The sequence below is a fragment of the Podarcis raffonei genome, chromosome 4, assembly GCF_027172205.1.
Source record: "Podarcis raffonei isolate rPodRaf1 chromosome 4, rPodRaf1.pri, whole genome shotgun sequence".
In the NCBI taxonomy this organism is placed as follows: Eukaryota; Metazoa; Chordata; class Lepidosauria; order Squamata; family Lacertidae; genus Podarcis; species Podarcis raffonei.
Genome location: NC_070605.1, coordinates 69408742 through 69432344, shown reverse-complemented (window position 1 = coordinate 69432344; position 23603 = coordinate 69408742). Strand labels below are relative to the sequence as shown.

The 23603-nt window shown below is 42.9% G+C and overlaps 1 protein-coding gene and 1 long non-coding RNA gene across 5 annotated transcripts in view; one reads left to right on the top strand and one right to left on the bottom strand.

Moving 5' to 3' along the window:
• LOC128413220 (uncharacterized) overlaps positions 1–18310 on the top strand; it is a 32923-nt gene extending 14613 nt beyond the window's left edge. The window contains exons 2-3 of the long non-coding RNA XR_008330279.1: positions 7734–7850; positions 17959–18310. This is a non-coding gene — a long non-coding RNA (uncharacterized LOC128413220). The remainder of the gene's footprint in view (positions 1–7733; positions 7851–17958) is intronic.
• Positions 4897–23603, bottom strand: part of MID1 (midline 1) — a 198265-nt gene continuing 179558 nt past the window's right edge. For all 4 annotated transcript variants that reach the window (XM_053387246.1, XM_053387245.1, XM_053387244.1 and 1 more), the window contains exons 5-10: positions 19742–19890; positions 15523–15650; positions 14918–15061; positions 8093–8254; positions 7179–7386; positions 4897–6162 (exon numbers count right to left, since the gene is read on the bottom strand). In XM_053387246.1, the coding sequence (XP_053243221.1) occupies positions 5814–6162; positions 7179–7386; positions 8093–8254; positions 14918–15061; positions 15523–15650; positions 19742–19890 (1140 nt within the window). In that variant the 3' untranslated portion in view covers positions 4897–5813. The remainder of the gene's footprint in view (positions 6163–7178; positions 7387–8092; positions 8255–14917; positions 15062–15522; positions 15651–19741; positions 19891–23603) is intronic.

The window sequence follows — 23603 nt, the reverse complement described above, 5'->3', positions numbered from 1 at the left end:
GGGCGGTCCTGTTGCAGCAAGATCCGCAAGGGGACTGGAGACCGTGCGCATTCTACTCCAGGAAGCTCAGCACGTCGGAGCAGAACTACACCATCTGGGACAGGGAGTTGCTGGCCATTCATGCTGCTTTCAAGGCGTGGCGGCACTTCCTCGTCGGAGCCAGACACACAGTGCAGGTTCGCACGGACCACAAGAACCTGGAGTACTGGCGCACGGCGAAGTTCCTGAACCAGAGACACATCCGCTGGGCGGAGTTCTTTGCAGATTTCGATTTCCGGATAGAATACATCCCGGGAGACAACAACGTCATGGCGGATGCGCTATCCAGGAAGCCGCAGTATCTCGAGGAAGCGGCACCGGCAGCGGCCAAACACATTTTCGCACCAGAGGTGTGGGCGTGCGCTTCAGCCGCAGTGGACCTGGACGCAGTCCGTCGTGCGCTACAGGCGGATTCGTTTGCGCAATCCAAGATGGAGGAGGTGCGAAACGGCACAGCGAGGGACGACGAGTTCCAGATACGCGACGGACTACTCCTCCGCAAAGGGGCTCTCTACGTACCGGGAGACGACCTTCGCGCGAGAGTCTTGCAGCAGCTGCACGACGCGCCCAGCGCTGGGCACTTCGGCAAGGACAAGACGGCGGAATTAGTCACCAGGGACTTTTGGTGGCCCAAGGTGCGGGGAGAAGTTGCGGATTACGTTTCCAGGTGTGACACCTGCCAAAGGGCCAAGCCAGTACACAGGAAGCCGGCGGGTCTGCTGGAACCGCTGCAGACGCCGCTCGAACCATGGGAGAAAGTGGCCCTGGACTTTGTTACAGATCTGCCCAGTTCGCGCGGCAAAACAGCGGTACTCGTGGTCGTAGACCTCTTCACCAAGATGGCGCATTTCATTCCGTGCGCGAAGGTGGCCACAGCGGAACAGACCGCCAAGCTGTTCATAGACCACGTTTTCAAAGCTCACGGCCTGCCGCGGTCCATCCTGTCCGACCGGGGTCGCCAATTCATCTCGAACTTTTGGCAGAAGCTGCTGGGCATCCTGAACGTCAAGATCAACTTAGCGTCGGCACGACACCCGCAGACCAACGGACAAGCGGAGAGGGTCAACGCCATCATGCAGCAGTACCTGCGATGCTACGCCAATCAACAGCCCTCGACCTGGGTGGACTACCTACCGCTAGCCGAGTTTGCCTACAACAACACGAAGCACGGGTCTACAGGGGTGACACCGTTCTTCGCCAACAATGGGCGCCACCCCAGAACCTTCCCGGGGTTGGAGACCGAGGCAGAGGGGGAGCCACGGGGGGCAGAGCACTTAGCCGCAGAGTTACAGGAGGTCCATGAGCAACTCCGAAGGCACTTGGAACTCGCGAAACACGCCTACAAGATGCAGGCAGACAGGCACAGGAGGGTTGGGGAAGACATACAGGTAGGGGACTGGGTCTGGTTAGCAGCTCAGGCAGTGCCGGCCAGAACGCTAGCTAAGAGGAAGCTAGGACACAAGCAGCTGGGACCTTACCAGGTCGCGGCACAAATCAATCCAGTGGCCTACCGGTTGACACTCCCGGAGGGCTCCAGAATGCACCCAGTCTTTCACAGGTCAGTGCTCACGCCTTACAAGGCGCCCCACAGGTTTCAGGCGCCAGGGAACGCACCAGCTCCACGTAGCCCATCGCCAACAGGGGAGGGACCACAGAGGGCGACGCCACTCAACGAGGTCACAGAGATTTTGGACTCCAGATGGGGGGAAGAGGGAGTTGAATATCTCCTCGCCAGGGAGGGTACTCCGGCCAGCGCCAACGAGTGGGTGCCTTGCTACGCCGTGGAGGAGCACTATCTCAAAGACGAGTTCCATTCGATCTTCCCACACAGACCCATGCCGGCGGAGTATTTCGACGACTGGCTTTTCACACCCACACTGTCAGCCAGCACGTTCCAAGGTTTCTCCTCAGATGAGGAGCCGACGCCGGGGATGAGCTCCCCGGAGGGGTCGCTCTCGGGGTTTGCCACGGACCGCTCCTATTGGTGGGACACTCAACCAGAAGTGGGGTGGAGCAGGGAACTGCTGAGGGGGCCCTTGCACACAGCCTCACCCGAGGGACCGGGTGGAGAGGAGGACATGGACGTGTGGGGGGAGGATCTTGGTTTTGAGTACGACAGCAGAGAAATGGAAGCAGGGGAAGTCGACGTCGACGAACCCATCGTGGGGGGGCCTGATCCCGCGGGCCGGTTGCACACCAGGGGGAGAGAACAGAAGCCAGCACTCACACCCCCAGCGCTGGAGCACCTGGAACCCACACCCGAAGAGGGGGAGGGGGGAAGGGGGGGCTTCGAGGGGGGGATGGATGTCAGAGGCTCAGGAGCAGAAGAGCAGGGGAGAGAGCAGATAGAGAGCGGAGGAGAGGAATCAGAGGGGAGCGTAGGGGAATATGACAGTGGACCGAGAGATTCCATGAGCTTCTCCAGCGAATCAGAAGATTCCCAGGAGAGGGCGCCTATGGTAAGGGCGAGGCGAATCCCAGAGGGGACGATCCATAAACAAGGAACCAGAGGGGAGTCCCAAAGGAGTAGCGGAGGAGTAGGGCCAGTTTCCCCACCAGAGCACAGTGGGGGGGAAGAGTCACGTGAGTCAGGACCATCTTCTCCTCCATCGGGGAGTGGGGAGAAGGAGGGAAGGCCAGGTCCAGCTAGCCTCCCCGAAAGGGCGAGCAGTGACACAAGTGTAACGGTCAGAAGGAAAGTGGGAGGCTGCGCGCGCGCGCCAAGTTCAAATGTGGAGGAGCGCGGGACAGCAGAAAACCCGGATTGGGAGCCAGGTCCTAAAGCCCGAAAGAGGGGGGGGGAGGAGTCGGGAGAATCAGCGTCAGAAGAATCTCGGAGGGCAGAGACTCCGACTAGCAGAAGGACCCAGAGAAAGAAGGAACAGAGGAAAAGGTGGAGTAAAGCTAGAATCTTAAGCTGGTGTCAGGGGGGCGGAGATTCAGATGGGACTTCTGCGGTCTGACGGATAGATGTAGCGTTGCACGCTGCACGTCTGGAAATGAGACTGAACTTCAATAAAGACTTTTAAACTTGAGCAAGAAGCAGCGTTGGTCTTGTGTGAGCTGGGACCTTGGGCAGCGCTGACAACACCCTATTCAAGTTCCCACTTTTATTTACATCTGGCATTCTCTTTCCTTTGGCTTTTTTGCATAGAGTTCACAAAGTGCCGTAGAACCTTGGGAATCAATTTAAAACAGATGCTGTTCAGTGCAACAGCAATATGCATGTTGCTTAGAAGCAAATCCTACTGTGTTCAGTGGCTTACGACCCAGTAAATGGTTTTTTTTTTTAAGGATTGCAACCCTGAGAGCGCATGATCAGCCCCGTCCCCAACCACGTCTGCATTCATGGCCCCTTCACCTCAATTCTGGCTGCATGGAAAAAGCCCTTAGTAAAACACTGAACTCTTCAGACCAGAAATTCAAGATGAAATGTCTTTTAAGGAGCTGTATGTGCAAGCCCCGGATGTTTACATGGATTTTTGAATGCATAAAAACAGCTGGTTTGATGAATTCTTCCCATAGTCTTTCTAGTTCAAATGATGCAATTACCTACATTTTAACTTGAAACACACACAAGTCAAGAGCCTAAATTTGTAGCTAGTTGATCTGTGCAATAGACATTGCTACAAGCCACACTAATTTCATACAAAGTTTTGCTAAAGTAATGTAATTGTTTAAATGTAGTACTGGGATATAAATCTCACTGTACAATGTACAATTGCCATTAAACAGTGGGCCATGTTTCTTTAAAAAAAATCCTAGGCAAGAAAAGTTAAAACTTCATTATAGCTTCATTGTAAAAGATACAGGAGAATACCAATGCAAACTATTTTTACAGCGTATACCCATGTTCCTATACAATAAGTCCTCTTGAGTTCAATGAGACTCACTCCCAAGTGGGCATAGGATAGCAGTCTTAATTAGTTTAATTTCTGTAGATGCAGTGAAGTGAAGTGATGTGTACTTTCTGAACCCCCCTCCAACACAGAGATTAGCGCACAGACTAACGTTGCCATATTAATACAGGGCAAAGACCTGCAGAGAATTCCAAGCATTCCAGCATTTACCATGCACATCACAGGAAAGCATTAGATTAGGGAAATGATGAACGTCTTGTCTTATTTTTATTTGCCTATCGCTTTAAACGAGGTCTTCTTCAAACCTTTTATTCTCTGCCCTGTTACCCAGACTATCTTTTTAAAAAGGAAACACTCCTTGAATGGATTTCACATGTGCCACATAAATCATTTTGGAGTAATGTTTGGGGTGCCTGTATAAGAAACAGAAATTCACTTTTAAATGTTCTCATGTGAGGTGTTTAAATCAGTTGATGCCTAGTCAGGAACTTCCATTTAAAATCACACTCAGTCTTCTTGTGTTTATGTCATCCCACCTGTGGATGGATGTGTTATAGAGAAAGCATATTTTTCATCTTCCCCGCAAGAAAAGCTTTGTCGATTTTCATACATGCCTTGCTTTTTTTTTTAATTACTAAGCTTACCTGTGCTGATGTGCATGTACATGTTTTTACACACATGTCTATATGGCTATTGAAATGGACAAGGCTTTTATGCTCCTGTTTCACTGAAGACCCATAATAGTGGAACAGATTGATGAGGTACTGCAGATAGGGAAGTCACACAATGAATATGTGTGTATGTGTTAGTACAGGTGGAAAAGCAGGAGGAGAAAAAGTACAGGGTCAGAAAAAATATGTGATTTCATTTCCACTACATTCAAATAAGCCCTGGCAATGTCACTCCTGCGCCATTGCTGCTCAGTGTATAGCAGGAGTAGACAGAGCCCTAGGCCCCTTCAAGCATCCAACACAATGATACACCCAAGTGCAGCCTCTTTCCTGGCACTGTTTACAAACAGATACCTCTGCTATTTTTATTGATACACTATATAACATAATAAAACAAAATGCTCACATTTAAGTTTTTAATCAGGTGTACATAGCCCATCTGCAGCACAGCATATGTGGGTGCTCCTGGTACCTTTCAAATGATGTGAATCCACATCAGTACCACCAGAACTTGACCTTCAAGTGGTACTTTTTTTATATACTTAAAATGCAGCCAGACCTCTCTCAATTGTCCTGGTTATCTGAGACAAAAAAGAATCAAATGTACATATCCTTAAAAAGTGACAAAGGTGAAACATCAGTAGGAAAGGAAATTGCGATCCATAACTTTGACTGCTGGTTGATTTAGAATGCTGACATTTCTCGATGTAGAAGTTAATGTGCTCCAAGTGAAGAGGTGTTTCATGTCATAAAAGCGGCACTTTCGAAAGTACCGTAGGAACAAAAACGGAAGCCATTCGTATTGCATCCTTCCTCTCAAATAATTCCAACTTGTTCTCTCTTTTATAAAATCAAAATACGGGGAACAGCTAATAAAATCTTTGTGACAGAGCCCTTAATGTGCAAAACCAAGTCATTCTTATGAGGTGCCCAAATGCAAATATCCAAATTAGGGTTCCTTTTCTTTCTTTTTTTAATATATAAATAATTTATAAATTTTCAGGAAAGAGACTAAATACAAAAGCATTCTGAGAAATTATTAAAGCCTTATCTTGTTTTTAATACAAAAGAAACAGTAAAGACTGACGAGGTCATCCCATTATTCTCAGTCCTGGCTTGAAGCATTTAGGGTCGCTTTTGTATGAAATGCGTTTCTGTTAATATTTTTTCCCCAGTCAAAATTCGGTGGGAAGTATACATGAGGGATACTGGACATTCATCATCCATCTCTGTTGAGCAACAATCATGGCATATGCTCAGTGGAATCTAAGTGGTCTGGGATGGGAAGCCCCGTTATTATTGTCAAACACTTATTCCAGACAGTGAACGTTGGGCACACAGGCTGTGCAAATGTAATGTCAAACGTGTAAAGATGCAGGGAGTTCAAAGCATCATAAAAGGCCAAGGAACCATTGTCATAGTCCAACAAAATTCCAACACGGCGAAGGTGGGGTGCAGGCTCTATCTGAATTTCTTTGCTGTTATGTCTCACTACCCACGTATTATTACAGCGGCAAAGAACCCACGAGGCAGAATTCTTCCCGATCCATTCGTGTTTTGGCGCCGACTTATAAGAAATGCCAATGGCATACCTGCAAAACAAATGAGCTTTGAGAAAATGCACTTTCCATTTCATGCAGTCTTCTGCACTTTAACCTACTGTGCTCTGCAGTAACATGCATGCCTCTTTCTGTTTGTGCCTTTCGAACTCTCATGAGCTGAAGGCTAACCAAAAACGTCAACACATATTTAATTAATGTTCTTCCTTAAAATCTGAAAGACAGGTCATGCACATCTTACTGCCACAAATATTATTTGCTGTAACAATGCAATTGCATAGGGTATTTGTTTTCCTGGTAACGTTTTGTGACCCTCCTTTGAAACCAGCGATGGCCAGACAGCATGCTGCTTGGCTCACAAATTCTTCAGGGTGCTAGCCCTCCTTACTCCAAGGATTGCAATGAAGGCTTATCTCAGGGAAGGGGGTGGAGAGGTGGTCTCTAAAGAAGTTGACTGGTGCCTAGAGGATTATAAAGGAGGCAAACAACGTATCTTTGCACCCAGAAATCTCCCACTGGACCACAAATCCCTTGATTCCTGGGCAGGAAATGAGATGCAAAGCATTTGTTGCAACTATAGGGAGACCTATGCAGCTGCACTGGCAACGACATGCTTGGAGTGCCATGGGCTTTCAGGTGTAAGAGGTGGGAGCATTTAACTCTATGCGCTTCTGGAATGGGCCCAGGACCTTCCATAAAATAAGCTATAGAGCCATCTCCACTTCTGTTCCAGTCCAGAACCTGTTTGAGGTGGAAGCCTGATCCATCCTTGTCTTTGCAGGTCTTGTCAGAATAAGCTGCGAGTCTACAGACAGAGATGGTACTGCAGCTACCTTTGGGCAACTATAGTGTTTTAGGTGCTGAATATCACATATTATGTTTACTGATAACCACCAACTTTTTTGGGGGGGGGCAGGCAGGGAGATTAAATAATGGTTTAATGTTTATTATTATTTTTTGGCCATAGTTATTTCTTCGCTTAAGAAAATGCAGTCAATCTCGAGCTTCTATTCATCACAAACATGAAGGAAAACATGTGTTGTACTTACCATGTGCTCCCGCTGATAACCACTTCCCAGTAATGCCGTCCACTGTCAATAAATACATTGCCCGCTACCCCGTAGCTGCCTTGGCTGGTAAAGCGCTCAGGTGTGTGGCTCTTTTTAGAAGAGGTTTCGTCACGCTCCACTGTCAAGTTGTCATGAGATACTTTCAGCTTCCTGTGGGCAGACTTGGGATCCAGTTTAAATGGCTGGCCTTGATTTGGAACAAGATAAAAGACTGAATGAGTGCTGCATCCTGAAGCTTGTTTACTGCACAAGATTAAATTTAGCTGCTGGCGATCTGTGAGTGATGTCCTTGTGTTTAAATGAATGACTGCTATTGCTCCTTTTTGAGTGTAAAACCAAGGACTATGCTTAGGGCCAGTGCTGCAGAAGAAACAGGATTTTCTTTGCCCCTGGTGGCTACGCGTTCTTAATCATGCTTGCTGTGTTGCATCTGCACGGCCCCCATCTTTGCTTTGCTTCTTGGGACACTAAAGTGGAGTGTTTGAAACTGTCTGCTATTCACAAGGAAGTAACCATTCTTTTTCATGCCTCCAGGCCTGACTTCTTCTGGATAAGGCTCCTTGAAGACTTTGATTGACATCTGAAGCCCTCTTCATTCCTCCACACAGACAGTGAAGTGTGATGGGCAGGGACATGCATGTCTACTCAAAAGTAAGTTCTACTGAGTAAATTGGGGCTTTATAGGAGGAGGGCAGCCTAAATTAGTTTCCATAAATGAATGCAGAGGCTGAAGGACGTTAGCAGCCATGACTGCCAAATGAAACAAATGGCCCACAATTGAGGAAAGTGCTAAAAATATGAGGTCTTCTGTATCTTTCTGAAGTGTCAGGCTGAGTGGAACTGAGATGAGGGGGAAGCAAAGTGCACAGAGGGGTGGATGCAACATTACTCACTGTTTGTCTTCAGCTTTCCTGGCTCACTGTTTCGGCTGCCAGCCTGATTAATGGCCTTCACAACAAATATGTACTTGGTGCCACTCTGCAGGCCATGCACCGTGTAGTGGTTTTGCTTGATATTAGGAACAATCATCCAGCTGTCAGCCGAATTACACAGACCTGCAATTTCAAATCAAAACCATTAGTCCAATCCATGGAGGAATTTCTGGAATGCACCTGAACAATGAGGTGAGCCTGAAAAATGTCACTGAAGAATCCAAAAGTAAATAAGCTCTTTGCTTCTCTAAATAGCAAGAACGCGGCCAACTGAATTGTCCACTCACTGAGGACAGATTCACGCTTTATTTCTTAAAGGATTTCAAACCGCAAATACCTGTTGAGAGTTGCCAACTGTAAATGATCCACACATATTTAAAGTGGCATTTTAAATGGGAGTGTAGTGCAGTTTTCATAACTGAGAGGGCCATGGTTAATTGTCTCCTATTTGCCAATCTGTCCCCTTGCCCAAACAACCTTTAGATCGGATAAAGTTGATAGTCTTTACTTGGACTCTGTTATTGTAACTCATGTACGGTACATTCTATGTTCTTATGTTATAGTTTAGCTTTTCATCCTTTAATTCCCATCCTGTTGTTATAATTGTTCTCTTTGTTTTATATACATTAGAAAATGAAGATTTTTTTTTAAAAAAATAACCTTTACACACAAAAAAGCAGCTCAGTGCAGAAGGGTTCTCTGGAAACAGTTATAGCTCCTGACTCAATATGGATGACATCTGAGGATGTCCTGGTCCAGTTTCTATACATATTTTGTGGCTTAGCCCAATACATTTTTAAGACTGTCTTGGAGGGCAGGGATGTGTCCTCAATTCTGTTCAGTTAAATTTAAACTTTTAAGTGAAAATTAGCAGCTCATAAATTCCCTTACCCAGCGGCATAGGTTGAACACGGCTAGAATTGTATTTCCATTCTCTTTCCCTAGATGAGCATCTGTAAGATACAGTTCAGGCTTGTGCTACTGCTGTGACATTGAACTAGACAAAAGTTTAGACTCCTTCCAGTTTTATGAGCCATAGGCATACGAGCAGAAGTAACAGCTGTGAAGTACTACTGTTGCCCATCAATTCAGGTTTCTGATTTCAAAAAGCAGGGCTTTAAAACAAGGAGAGCAAGTTCCCACATGTGGTACAATAATGCATTTTTAAAGCCACATTTTAGAAAATGAATGGAATGGAAATTAGAGACTGGAATAGTGCGTTGACTGTAACAAGGTTATCATGCAGGATTTGTGAGATACTGGAGGCAGGAAGAGAAGAAGGATTTCTTTCTTTTTTCATTTTACAATCTGGAGGTAAATCATTCATAAAACATCTTCTCCAGGATTTGTTGCTATTGAAGTTCAAAAAGCAGATGGGGGAAAAAATATTCTCACTGCAAATCCCCCTATTGCCGGACAATGGAATGTTTCAGCAAGACAATGAACAACACCCACAGTGCAAAAGTCACAGGAAGACTATATAATCTCCTGATCATTTCTGGCACTTAAAATACAAATCTCATTTATAGAAGTGGAAAAAGTGTATCAAGAGAAGGAGACAGACATATGAAGCTTTCCCCTCAGGTCTCACACTAGGTTAGGAAAAAATAAATCTGCTGAACGCAGATACTTTTTGAAAATTGTCAAGGGGGTATTTTAATGCATTTATTAAAAATAAGGTCTTTGATGATAAAAAGCAGGGAGCCAGAGGCTGACCTTAATGTACAGGTAGGTTCCTGTTTTTTTGGGTTTTTTAAACCACTACCTATGAATGGGAAGTAAATTTGAATGCACTACCTTGACTGCACATCCAAATACCCATTCCATTATGATTCTTAAATCCCTAGCTAACTTGCAAAAGAATTTCTGCATTCAGACACCAGTGTCTCCCTTGCCCACATAACCATTTCTGCATCTAGCCACCAATTTTTTTTTAATTAAAAGAAAATAAATGAACATAAGAAGGATTTAGGATAATTGTCTACCCAAGCAGGGATTGGAAATCAAACTGCAGCATCCATAAGATCAATGGACGTCTTCATCAAAGTCTGATTTCAGGATTTCCGAAAGCTGGCTGTTTCTTACTTTACCAGTGTAGTGGCTACATGGCAGAAGATTGTTTTCTTTATAAATAAAATCCCTTGTAGGCACAGTTTCAAAAAACGTGATGATAGCATATGCTCAGTGCAGTCCTCTCTTCTGCTCTGCTTTTTGTAACTTTTAGTACATCATGCACAGTTACTTGCTAAATGAAGTATTACTTACGTAACTTTGATTCCAAAGCATTTAGAAGACAAGTAATTGTTTTCAAAGCTATTTCAAAAGGAACTTAATTGAAATGTCTTTACATTTATTTATTTTAATATCAGTTTGGGCAAGGAGTTCATGAGTTTTTGAACACCCACCAACCAATCAATGATTTGTGAATGTTTCTCACAGGGGAAATACTATAAACTAAATGTCAATGGAAAATCAATATGAGATTTTTCAGGAAAGCTCTTCAAGGATTTTTTTTTTTTTGCAAAACCCATGCAGATTTTCTGGTCTGGCACAATTTTTTCCACATGCATCATTGTATGGAATGTTCTTTTAGGAGGAGGGGGGGAAACCCCCCATATAACTGACCCAATAACTGCTCCAAATACTTTCCATTATCAGCTATAGGAAATGGAGCGCCATGAATGTATTAAGTTCTTTCACATGCTGTAGCTAACAAAGGGGAGCCTTCATTGTGGGAGTGGGAAATTACAGCCATACAATTCTGTCTACAAAATAAATTTGTACATCAACAATGGTTCGCGTGACTAGACTTCTGCATGGACACAGAGCTGCTGGTTAAAATAGATGTATGTGCTGGCCGCATGTGCTTAAGCCCACACTTTTTCATAACCTATGGCATTTTTAGTGTTGGGAAATTGTGAGTAAATGTGCCTTCAATCTGTTGTTAATTCCATAGAACCAAAGGGTTGTACCCAACTACCGTATTTTTCGCTCCATAAGATGCACTTTTTCCCTCCTAAAAAGCAAGGGGAAATGTGTGTGCGTCTTATGGAGTGAATGCAGGGGGGAGGCAGGCGGGAAAAGCCCCCAAGAGCCACACACACACTCCACCCGGCTCTGTAAAGGGAGCGCTGAGCAGAGCCTGGGATGCATATAGGCTCTGCTCAGCGCTCCTTTTAAATAATATTTTTTTCCTAGAAACTAGGTGCGCCTTATGATCAGGTGCGCCTTATGGAGCGAAAATATGGTAAGTCAAAGTACACTGTAAGATTAATGAACCTAGGATAGCCATGAACATTAATGTCAATAGATATATTCTGAGTAGGGTTAGAACTGGATACAATCCACAGTACCAAAGATAAATCTTCATATGATAGGGTTTACCATATTTCAAAATGTGAAAATCTGGACACATACATTGATGAGCCAGCTATGTCCAGGAAATTCAGAACCTATGGCACCTTATCATATGATGAGTTCATAATCACAGAAATATTCCCATCGCAGTAGTCCTTGCTTTCAACAAACAGTGAAGCTCTTCCTTTCTTAAATTATGGCAAGAGGCATGCTAAAAGCCTGTCTAGATATAATCCCATTTTGACAACAAATTTCACCCCTTGTTTATCTGAATCCATCTCTGCATTACACCCCACCCCCAAAGAAATTAAGCCTCTGAAGCGATCCCTTTAAAAAATAATGACACACAACTAAATACACCTCACATCTAAATACTATTCAGTTCTACAGAGCAAATTCCGGAGCAGTGAGCAAGCTAAGTTGAATGTGTGGCCATATATCAAGAATGATACATTTATGGTGTCACTAGGGAATGAATGCATGGCAGTTGCACATGGTCTGCTATGCTATCTGCTTCCTCTTCAAAGATGATGACCCTCTCAGGCATGAGCCATGCACGCCCTGGCTGCAGATTATCTGTGACTACTAGCAAATTTTAGTCACTTTCAAAAAAGAGAAACAATAATAAACACCTGGTTTACATACTACAAGACCACAATGTTGCAAAAATGTAAGAAGGAAATTTTAACTTGTTTCAGTAACAGTGATAATATTGGTGTAACAAGCATCCACACAGGAAAAGGTTTTTCCTCTCTGTAGGTCAGTTTTCTTTTCCCAGGCTAGAGCAAAGGTTTGAAAACAGCAAGAAAAAGAAGCCAGTCAGGAAAGTAAATGCATTCCAGAGATACACAAGTCTGATTGCTGTTCAGAAGAGGAATCTTTCTAGAAGCACAAGGGTGTGAGGGAAACTGGAAAACTCACCAAAACACCGCCATCTAAGAACCTTGCACATGGGAATTTTTGAATCTCCCAGGTCCTCGTTTGACACTTTGACTAGTATATGCCGCACAGGCAATAAGCAGCAATTAATAACCCCACATTTTGGTATAACTGCTGGGTTATTCAAACCATGACATACAATAAATACTTGGCCTCTCCACCCCTTTAAGACAAGATACTGAGTCATTATTAAGCTACATTTCAGAAAGATGAGACTGGCATCCTTCACTAGCTTTCTCACAATGCAGAAGCTTTGTTCTAAAGTCCTACCCTAGTGCTTTTCAGCTGACCTAATGTCTTTCCCGCCATCCTCCAGTTTGCCTTCTGTCAGCGTAATACCACGCATAGAAATGGGTCAGACAGAATGAAGCACAGCTTCTTATCACTTAGCTCTTTTCTTGTCAGTGATTAACCAAAGAAACATCTAGCCCTTTCCGTGTCTTCTTCACTTCATCTATTTTGCTCTAATTCTTTTGCAGAACTCTTAAGATTATTTGCAGTCAGGCTATCTGCAGACTTCAAGTGCCTAAGGAAGATTTCCATATTTATTTTTTCCTGTGCAACTCCATTAAACATTTAGACATCATTGATGTAAATTAAGTGCTATCTGGAAAATTCATGAAAGCTTTTAGACATATGCTTTCAATATTTTAGAATTCACAATTCAAATCACACCACTATATTTACTGAGGTGTCTTAAGTTTTCAACCATGAAACTAAAACACCTGTTGACTGGTTCAGCCAATGCCTTTCCATCAGTAAATACAGAGTTTACTTAAAATTTGGAGATACAATAGTTCAAAATAGCAAATGGTCATCAATGTTAGAACCTAGACCAGAATGCATGCAGAAGTCTACTCCACTCCTGACGTTAAGTCCAAACTAGTATAAATAGCATGACTGCACAATCCTATATTTCAACAAAGAATCTCTAGTAAAGGTAAAGGGATCCCTGACCATTAGGTCCAGTTGTGGCCGACTCTGGGGTTGCGGTGCTCATCTCGCTTTATTGGCTGAGGGAGCCGGCGTACAGCTTCCAGGTCATGTGGCCAGCATGACTAAGCCGCTTCTGGTGAACCAGAGCAGCACACAGAAACGCCATTTACCTTCCCGCCAGAGTGGTACCTTTTTATCTACTTGCACTTTGATGTGCTTTCGAACTGCTGGGTTGGCAGGAGCAGGGACCAAGCAATGGGACCTCACCCCGTCACAGGGATTTGAACTGCCGACCTTCTGATCGACAAGTCCTAGGCTCTGTGGTTTAACCCACAGCGCCACCCGCATCCATAAAGAATCTCTAGGAAAAGCTTTATTTATAAAATGGACCAGCTGCTTTTTTAAAAACTTAAAAATGTCCAAGGTTGCATACAAAAATAAAAGCATGCCACATAAACACAAATAAATATCAAAATACACCAACAGACAGTCACAATTAAATAAAAAGCAGCACATCTTACTACTAACAAGAACAAAAAAAAATCATTTAATATTTGGAGAAGGAAACTAATTCAGAGGAAAAAAATACATGACTTGTAAAATATATACACAAATTCAATAACCCAAACCTTTTCACCTTCAGCATTAAGTAATGCTCTGTCATCACTAAATACTTCAGAAAAAGCAATAATTTAAATAACATAAATTAATAGAAACTGTATAGCTTTATCACTGACATAATGATATTTGACGGATACATGATGTTGATGAGTAAGGGCTGGCAAGTTAAACTTGATCTGTGATAAAATAAACAGGTCCATTATGGAAATGAGATTGATTTAAAACAAATTTACCTATCCGGGTAAAATCTAATGCTGTCGTTCACCTACAGAATGGGTAGTTATCCACAGAGGCATCCATTAATGTAAGAGAAGGAAAAGCAGCTTTCTTCAATTCCCCATTCTTCCTGCAACCACCAATGTCCCCCTAAAACCAGCGGTGTTCATACTTTTTCAAAGGGGGCCAGATTTGATGAAGTGAAGGGCCATGAGGGCCAACCAAAGTTGCTAACCTTTTTTTAGGATTGAAGTTGGTAAGGTGTTTTTTTTTTTTTAGGATTTAACCCCAGGAAATAAACTGCCACAAGAGCCAGATTAAACTGACCAGCTCCCAAAATGGACTTTGGACATGCCTGCCCTAAAACTTTTTCAGAGGGTTGAGGGATCGCCTAGAACACTGCAGAGTAAATTACCTCCAATTTCCTTATGTTAGCAGATGACACTTCTAGATCAAAAGTCACCCCAAAAATGGAAAGAAAGCTTTGGATTTCACCCATTAGATTTATTTCTATTGCTGTATCTATAGTTGATGTTAACACACTTATGGGAGTATTGCCACTGTCCTGTATACATTGCTATATACATTACTGGCAAAAGATGAAGCATTGACATAAACTGAGGAAAGGCTATAGGGTCTTTCTGTTTTCCATTTGACTTGCTTGTGATTTGTTGGAAATCAAAATCAAACACGAGATATAAAATGATTCGTACTTACTAACTACATTAGCTTGCCCAGTGAAAATGGTATACTGCAACTCATAGGAGACCACACTGAATTCATCATCTGATGTCCAGTGGACTGTGATTGTGTCATAAGAAGCTGTACAAAGCTCTTCTCTAATGGTTGGGGGATTTGGAGCTGTGAAAAATTAAAAGCAACTGTTAACATTCATCACATAACTTCCCCCCTTCATTCCAATCATTCATCCCATTTGTCACATTCACTTCTTCTCTACAGTCTCGCATTATGTTCAAAAAGTTGTCAGCTATGCACAGCGCTTTTTTCTGGGGGGGAAGGTGGAGGGACTCATAGCGAAATAAATAAATGGCTAGATATCTTGTGGGCCCAGCTGCAGTGCCACCCCTCCCCGCCCCCAGGCAGTGGCTAAATGTAAGATACGATGAAAAAACAATGGTCTGGGTTAGAAATAGCCACGACTTTATTGATTAGAGATGTAGATGGATTTTTGGCTTGGATATTGGGTGGGTTAATCAAATAGACAGAGAGATATCGATCGATTGATCAATCAATCGATCTGTCTGTCTATCTATCTATGCATACACATGCACAGACATACACTATACATTCTAGTATCTTACCTGTAAGATAATCAAGGCATTCCAGTAGTTTCTTCTCTCTGGTAAAATCTAGCGCAAAGGTGTCAAAAGTGTCATTGAGATTAATTTCAGGAATTAGAACCTGGGAAGATGCTGTTGCCATGGCGACTCTGCAGTGGAAGAAACAGGGCTTATTTAGAGCCTGGGTTCAGGCTGGGAAATTATTTTGATAGGATACATAACATACATAACACAAGTAGGGAGGGGAGGGAAGTGTGCTTGGGGCAAGTGCTGAATGCCGTTTCTACTGCACTGAATAGCAATAAACATTCCCATGAACATTGGAACACAGAAAAAGTCCATATTATACTAGGTCAGACAAACTATCTAGTGCAGTGTTTCCTACTCTGGTTGGCAGTAGCTCTTCAGGTCTTGGAAAGAGGCCTTTTACACCAACTGTTACCTACTCTTTTTAACTGGAAATGCCAGGGACTTGACTTGAGGCCTACTGTAGCAAAGCAGTACTCTACAGTCCCTATTAGCCAATGTGATGGGGGGGGCGCCCTGCTGCTAGTAAGGGGAAAAGGCAAATTTAGAAAGTCTTGAGCCCCAGCTTATCTTATTTTAGAAAGAAGACACAGGGAAGAAATATTCTTTCAGCTCAAACAAACCTGTAGTTGCTCTACGTTTCACTGCAGGGGTCATATTGCCAAGCATCAAAACTACTCAAAGTAATGTCATACTTATGTTGCTTTTGTTTTTTTAAAAAAGGCATCTCAAGTTAAGACTGGGGCGAATGAGGTGAACAATGGCCCCATTTTTGGTCATCACAATATCTTTTTTGCAACACAGTAAACTGAATGGGGCTTATTTATCCTGCTGAAAATTTGACTGGTATTCAGCTTAAGCATTAAACGTGCTGGAAAGAAACATCAGAATGAGGGTTTTATTTCATACCATTCAAGAAACCCTGCAGAAGCATGCAGTATTTATTTCTTGTAGAAAATGATTTTGGCAGGTGTTCTTTTGCACTTTTCCTTAACATAGCTCCTCTAACTAGCATGCTATTCCAGGTGTTCACACATTTTCATTTTATAAATTGAGGTGTAGAGCACTTCTCCAGCTTATAGCAGCCACACCATTTTAACTCTGCAATCTGCTGGGTGAAGCTAAAGCCGTAATATTTCATTAATGTCAGTGGGGGTGGGAAGCTGTATAGGTTTGTTTGTTTTGTAGCTTGTATTTAGTTTTGGACAAGTTTCAGCACTGTACAAAAGCTTACAAAGCAATGAAGCTTTCAGTCGGGGATCTCAAAGACATGACAACGCATACCAGAACTGTAAGTGGATTATTGTGTTTTGAGAAGATTCAAAAGAAAATTCACATTCACTCAGGCATAGAGAATAAGCTTCCTTCTTGTACGGTGGGGAATAAGCCAATCTTGCCTGTTTGGAAGCAGCTACACACTTTCAACCAATTGCACTCATAATATATACTAACTCAAAATGTTTTGATTGCTCCAGTGGTTCGATTTCCCAAAATGAAAGATTTAATTCTGAAGATTTAATTCTAGTACTGAAAATTCAAGTTCAAAACTCATGGTAATGACTTCAGTCTCAGTTTATTACATCTAAAATTCAGTATGAATTATGCATTTTCATGAATTGGGTAACTTCTTCTGGTTCAGATGAATGCTGAAAAATAGCCACTTATTCCAAACCATGTTCAGTTATTTCCCTAGCTCTAAAAAAAGATATGTAAGGCAAACATGCTGTCTAAATAAAGTAGACATCATGCTGGTAGCTCCTACACAATCATCCTGAGGAGTGCATGTAGCTACTGCCTTATAATTATGGTGAATTCATTTATATACCACTTACTTGCCAAAATGGCTTTGAAGCAGAAGTATAATTTTTTTATTAAATATTGCCTGTACACAGTTTGGTTGGGTGCAACTACTAATAAGATTTCTATGGTGCTTGCAATACTTTCCAAGCAGAAACCATTTTGAATGTCTTGACTCCCATGTATATGGAACCACAACTTGGTTACAAATGCTCCTGAGGTTAACTAATAGAGCCTACCATCCTTATAAAAAAAATCAAAATTGGTCCTTGCATAGCACACAGCTTCTGGGACCTAAGCTTGTGGATCAAACTAGATTTGACATTAATTGTGTATTTGCATTTAACATGCAGAGTTGTTGTTTTTTTAAATGTAACTTGCAGCCAGGTGAGTGGGACCCCATTACTGGGATCAAAACAGGCATGAAAAGGGAGTTTAATCCTGACAAAAATATATCCTCCATATTGGGAGGAAAGATTCCATTGGAGGAAATGGTTGACCCAAATGAAAACACAGGAAGTAATACAAGGTTTTTGCTGTGCACATTTTTAGCAATGCATTTTCAGGGGCTGTTCTGTTCTTTTCTGTACCTTATCTACACAACAGCATATTGCTATTTTCTATATTTTAAAGCAGAAATGTAGTTACCATGATGCGAAAGAAAGAAACCCAATTCAAATAGCTGCAGGAGATTTGGGATCCTTAAAGGACCTGGAGTTTGAAATGAAGCTTTTGCCCAGTTAAAACAGGATGTGAAACGTAAGTAGTATTTTATTTTCTGCTTATTAGATATAACTTCTTCAAACTGGTGGTATAACATTTTTATGATTTGTCAAACCCTCTTCTATGACAGGGTTGAGAAATATCTATCGCCAACAGTCAGGGATGATGGGAGTTGTAGTTCAGCAACACTTGGAGGGCAATATTTTTAACATCAGTCCTACCATTCTATTAAATATGTGGAAGCATCTACAGCCTTGCAGATTCCTATACAGTGGTGCCTCGCAAGACGAAATTAATTCGTTCCGCGAGTTTTTTCTTCTTGTGAGTTTTTCGTCTTGCGAAGCACGGTTTCCCATAGGAATGCATTGAAAATCAATTAATGCGTTCCTATGGAGACCGCCTTCAGACCAGGTCCAGGGACAGCGGGAAGACGCGCTGCGCCTCCCCGCTGTCCCCGGAGCTTGCGGGGCAGGCAGCGGGGAGAAGCGCTCTTCTCCCCGCCGCCAGCCTTCAGACCAGGTCCAGGGACAGTGGGAAGAGGCGCTGCGCCTCCCCGCTGTCCCCGGAGCTTGCGGGGCAGGCAGCGGGGAGAAGCGCTCTTCTCCCCGCCGCCCGCCTTCAGACCAGGTCCGGGAACAGCGGGAAGACACGCTGCGCCTCCCCGCTGTCCCCGGAGCTTGCGGGGAGGCAGCGGGGAGAAGCGCTCTTCTCCCCGCCGCCCGCCTTCAGACCAGGTCCGGGAACAGCGGGAAGACACGCTGCGCCTCCCCGCTGTCCCCGGAGCTTGCGGGGCAGGCAGCGGGGAGAAGCGCTCTTCTCCCCACCGCCCGCCTTCAGAACAGGTCCGGGGACAGCGGGAAGACACGCTGCGCCTCCCCGCTGTCCCCGGAGCTTGCGGGGCAGGCAGCGGGGAGAAGCGCTCTTCTCCCCGCCGCCCGCCTTCAGACCAGGTCCGGGGACAGCGGGAAGACACGCTGCACCTCCCCGCTGTCCCCGGAGCTTGCGGGGCTGGCAGCGGGGAGAAGCGCTCTTCTCCCGCCGCCAGCCTTCAGACCAGGTCCGGGGACAGCGGGAAGACACGCTGCGCCTCCCCGCTGTCCCCGGAGCTTGCGGGGCAAGCTTCGTCTTGCGAAGCAAGCCCATAGGGAAATTCGTCTGGCGAAGCAATTCAAAAAACGGAAAACTCTTTCTTCTTGCGAGTTTTCCGTCTTACGAGGCATTCGTCTTGCGAGGTACCACTGTATATTTCCAGAAGAAGTTTTCTCAACAATGTTTGGCATTTTGTTTTTGAATACAGTCATACCTTGGATCCCGAAAACCTTGAACTCAGTTGTTTTGGCTCCTGAACACTGCAAACCTGGAAGTGATTGTTCCGGTTTGCGAACTTTTTTTGGAAGCCGGACACCCAACGGGGCTTCTGCGGCTTCCAATTGGCTGTAGGAGCTTCCTGCAGCCAATCAGAAGCCACGCTTTAGTTTCTTCACATTTTTGGAAGTTGAATGGACTTCCGGAACGAATTCCATTTGACTTCCAAGGTACGACTGTACTGGCCACTGGAGACAAGCAACAGTGGATTAGCCACATTGTACTTTATAAGATTTTCAGAACCACCTGACTGGAATCTGTTAGAACCAGAATGTTTCACTGTCTGGCCTGACCCAGCAGGGTTGTCCCTGTGTGCTTGTGATACTACCTTTCAGTTATGTTTTTAGCAGACTGCAAGAAGCGTGCGTGATCATTCTCCTTCAGAGATTGCTCAGCTTGAGAGATCAGAGAAGTGGAGCGCTCAATGCACTGCTTGCAATTAGCTATCTGCTGGGCGAGTTTCCTCAGTCTCACCACCTGCAAAAGGGGAGAGAAGAATATAAGAAAAAAAGTCAGGTACATGAATTCAAAAACCATGCTTTTCTACAATTTTACCATTCTTCAAGGCCACGGCATAAATTGGGTGCTAATGCGAGTGGCTTAACTAAGAAGCAAAAGTACCATTTACACCTGCTCTCTCTGAGCCTATATTGTTCCAAGTAAAAGCTTTATTCTCCTCACTGGGGAGATCCAAAGTAAGCACAGCTGGCAGATTTTTCCAATGGCAGGAAACGTCACTTCCCATCGGTCTCTGCTTTTCAGATAACAAAAGTCTATTGTGATGGCCAGTTCCTCCAAAATGATGTCTTTAAAGCAGCTTACAAGGTGTGCTACATATTGCTATAAATTCCTGAGCTTGTTTACAGGGAAAAAAAGTGACCCTAGAATATAACCTGACTGAAAGGAGTAATTCATGTGAACTGACAATAAAATAAATGTTAAGCCTCAGATGCTTCTATTTCTTCAGCTTTGTCTTGGGTTGAATTTAGTTAAGTAGAAAACACTGTGATGTTTGTGATATGCTGGAAAATGTGTATACTGCACACTTGCAGCGGGGGCAGGCAGGCACTTACTGAAATGTAAGTGGAAACTATCTGAAGTTGTGAATTTAAAGCTTGCCTATCTACAGCTGATAGAAGATACTGTCCTGCAATGCCCCAGATCACAGGAAGCCCCCCCTCAGCAGAGTGTCATTAGCATCAACATTGCTGGATATTCCAAATGGAAATGGAAGAGGAAGGAAATCTAATAACTCTGTACCTAAGAAACACATTAAGCTCTGATTACATGTTTAAAAAACAGGAAATTGATAATTAAGTACACTGGCAGCAAGTTTGGAATTTTATAGTAAAGATAACACAAAAAATACTTGCAGGGTTGCACTTATTAAGCAATAAACATTGCATATCATGACTCTGCTGGCAGACAATTAACTAAGATAAGAGTTATGTATCCTGACTTTAAGGCCACAACAAACATGAGATTTATGTCCACAGTCCACTATCAGAGTATTTCTTTGAAAGTAAGCTTTAAGTCCAAACCACTTTAATTCTATTTCATTTTAGAAAAATGAGGACTGCCGTTTACATTGAATCCTAAACAAGTTCCCTCAGAAGTGTCATGCAGTATATGGTTCAGCTTGATCCCATGAGTGTGTGTGTTAGAATTGGTGCCTTAAAGAATCTATAGTTCACCCTGGATTGTGCCACAGGAAACACCAGGAAGTCAATGTTGGTTGGTTCCTGCCTTCCCCTCTTATAGGTGATGAAGTAACAAAAAAACATTTAAAAGTATTATTCTTGCCAACACCACTAGTGTTCTGTAGATTATTTTTTTAAACACCCTTACATTTTTAAATAGTAACTGTTTTTATACTTATATTCTAGCCAGCACCAGAGACTACATTTGTTCCTTAAATCTGTATTTTGGTGGATCAACATTTTAAAGTATTGTGAATATCCAAACAGAAAGTGGTGATTGTTTTTAAAATACTCTAATACCAAAAACGGGATAAGCAAGGCAGTCACTTAACTGCTAGGGAGTACGTGTGACAGTCACGCAGATAAATTCTACATTGCTATTAGCATTTTGGGGGAAATAACTGCATTTTACCCAGGTACAAAATATAAACAAACCCAGTTCTGGGTGGAAATGCAAACAAAGCAAAAGCAACTTCAACAGCAGATATCTGGAAACAGTTGATAAAACCTATATCTCATTTCCTCCTGTTCTTTGCTGAACCATGCAGACCTTTGATACTCATTTCTGGATATATTTGAGCTTCCATGAAATTATCTAAGAAAAGTTATGCAGGTTTCAACTTCACCAGAGGCAATGCTAAAAACTCTCATTTCATTTATTCAATAAACTTCTATACTTACTTCATCATAAATAACCCCAGGACAGCTTATATGTTAAAAATATTACAACTATACAAGCTCACAGCAGAAAGCTGTCTCCCTTTACAAAAGGGTACCTCAACTCCCCCAATTGCCTTGTTGAGGTGGTATGTCAAAATCCATACAATGTAGATGCCAGCCTACATTTTTAGATTGGAAGAGCACCAGGCTTTTTTCTTTTAGCATTGTGGGCAAACATTCTTATCATTTTTTACTTCTCAGCACATTACCAGAGAAATGTCTTGCGTTACATTTTAAGCTTGCAGTGGGACCACATGAAGGGCTTAAAACCTAGAGGCAGAGTATGGCAAATCTGCTGGGTTGCTTAACCATGTGGTCAAACTGCTAATCCAGCTGGTGAAACACCTGCTTAATTTGCTGGAAAAATGTACTGACACACTGTCCTTCCTTGGAAAATAACTGTGCTTCTGCTGTCAGCAGAAAAAGAGACTTTGGGAATTAGTACAAGCCTTGTTTGAGAAAGCAGTGTCTCAGGCTTGTTAAAGCACTTCTTTCATAGCCCAATGGCATAAAGCAAAGAAAAAGAATCACTTCTGTCAATAATAATACTAATAAGCCTTTTCCTTCCCTTCAACACAAACCTTGGGTCTGAGCAGGCCTGTCTGACTCAATGGAAAGTTTGCCATGAACTTTGGTGCAAAAATGTGGGTTTCCACTGCAATCATGTAACCAAGGAGATTATACAGAAGGTTGTCACATGAGATCTTGGAGGGAGCTGAATTTTGCTAATAGCATAAAGAAGTTCAGGGTCTGTCAAACAACAACTTGGGGAATGGTGGTCTTCAAGCATATTTGAGTCAGCTCTTGCCTACAGGGCATTTTATTTTAAGTTAATTGGAATATCTTGACAGCTAAGTGAACCATTTAACCTGCCCCTGACTTTATTTCTTGTCAAAGCCTTTTCCCACACAGGGAGAGTTTATGTTTGACTTCTTCAAGCTACTTTAGCAGTTAAAGATTGAATGACTTGCACTTAAAAGCAACAGGAATCATGGTCAAACTGATTTCACAGTTAGCTAGGTAACCAATTTAAAGCTTGGGTGAATAACTGATACTTACTTCACACAATGGACTGACATCAGAAATAGCTGTACTACAGTGATTAAGGAATGGCATTTAACTTGAACTCCTTCTACCTTGCAATGCATTAAAATATTTTGTTGCCTTTTCCCTTCTGTAACATATAACCTGTAATTTTCCACTACTGTTCTCAGATTCTCCTGGTCTTACCCCATGATTTCTCTTTTGTTTTGATTTTAATGTTCATGTCAGCAAAGTTACTTTGTATACATACATTTAATAAATACTTACATTATCTACAGAATAATTTTTTCCTGAAGATTATGATATCTCAGGTTAGCAATTTCAACAATTTTAGTTGTTTCATAACTTTCATATTTTAGTTTGCACACAAAATGTATTTGCTAAAGCATTGCAGTATTAGCAGTTTTGGTAAATTAAAAACTTATTTCCCGCCATTTTGGGGTGGGGGGTGGGAAACTGTGCATACATTTTTAAAACAGTAAGACACCATAACAGCAAAATAAATGTAGCATGAGATACTATCAACATTATAGACATCCAGTAGATTTTAAATGGTGACTGAACGTTTGCTTAATGAGTTGTGACAGCATAGGCACTTCTTTCTACGAAATGCAGTAGCTGCCAAGGAGTTTTCAAGGGCTTGTGTATATTTTGCAGAATACTAAAACAAGAAGTCAGAGAAGTCACAAAGTATAAAGCATTTATCAAGAATGTTAATCTATTTGA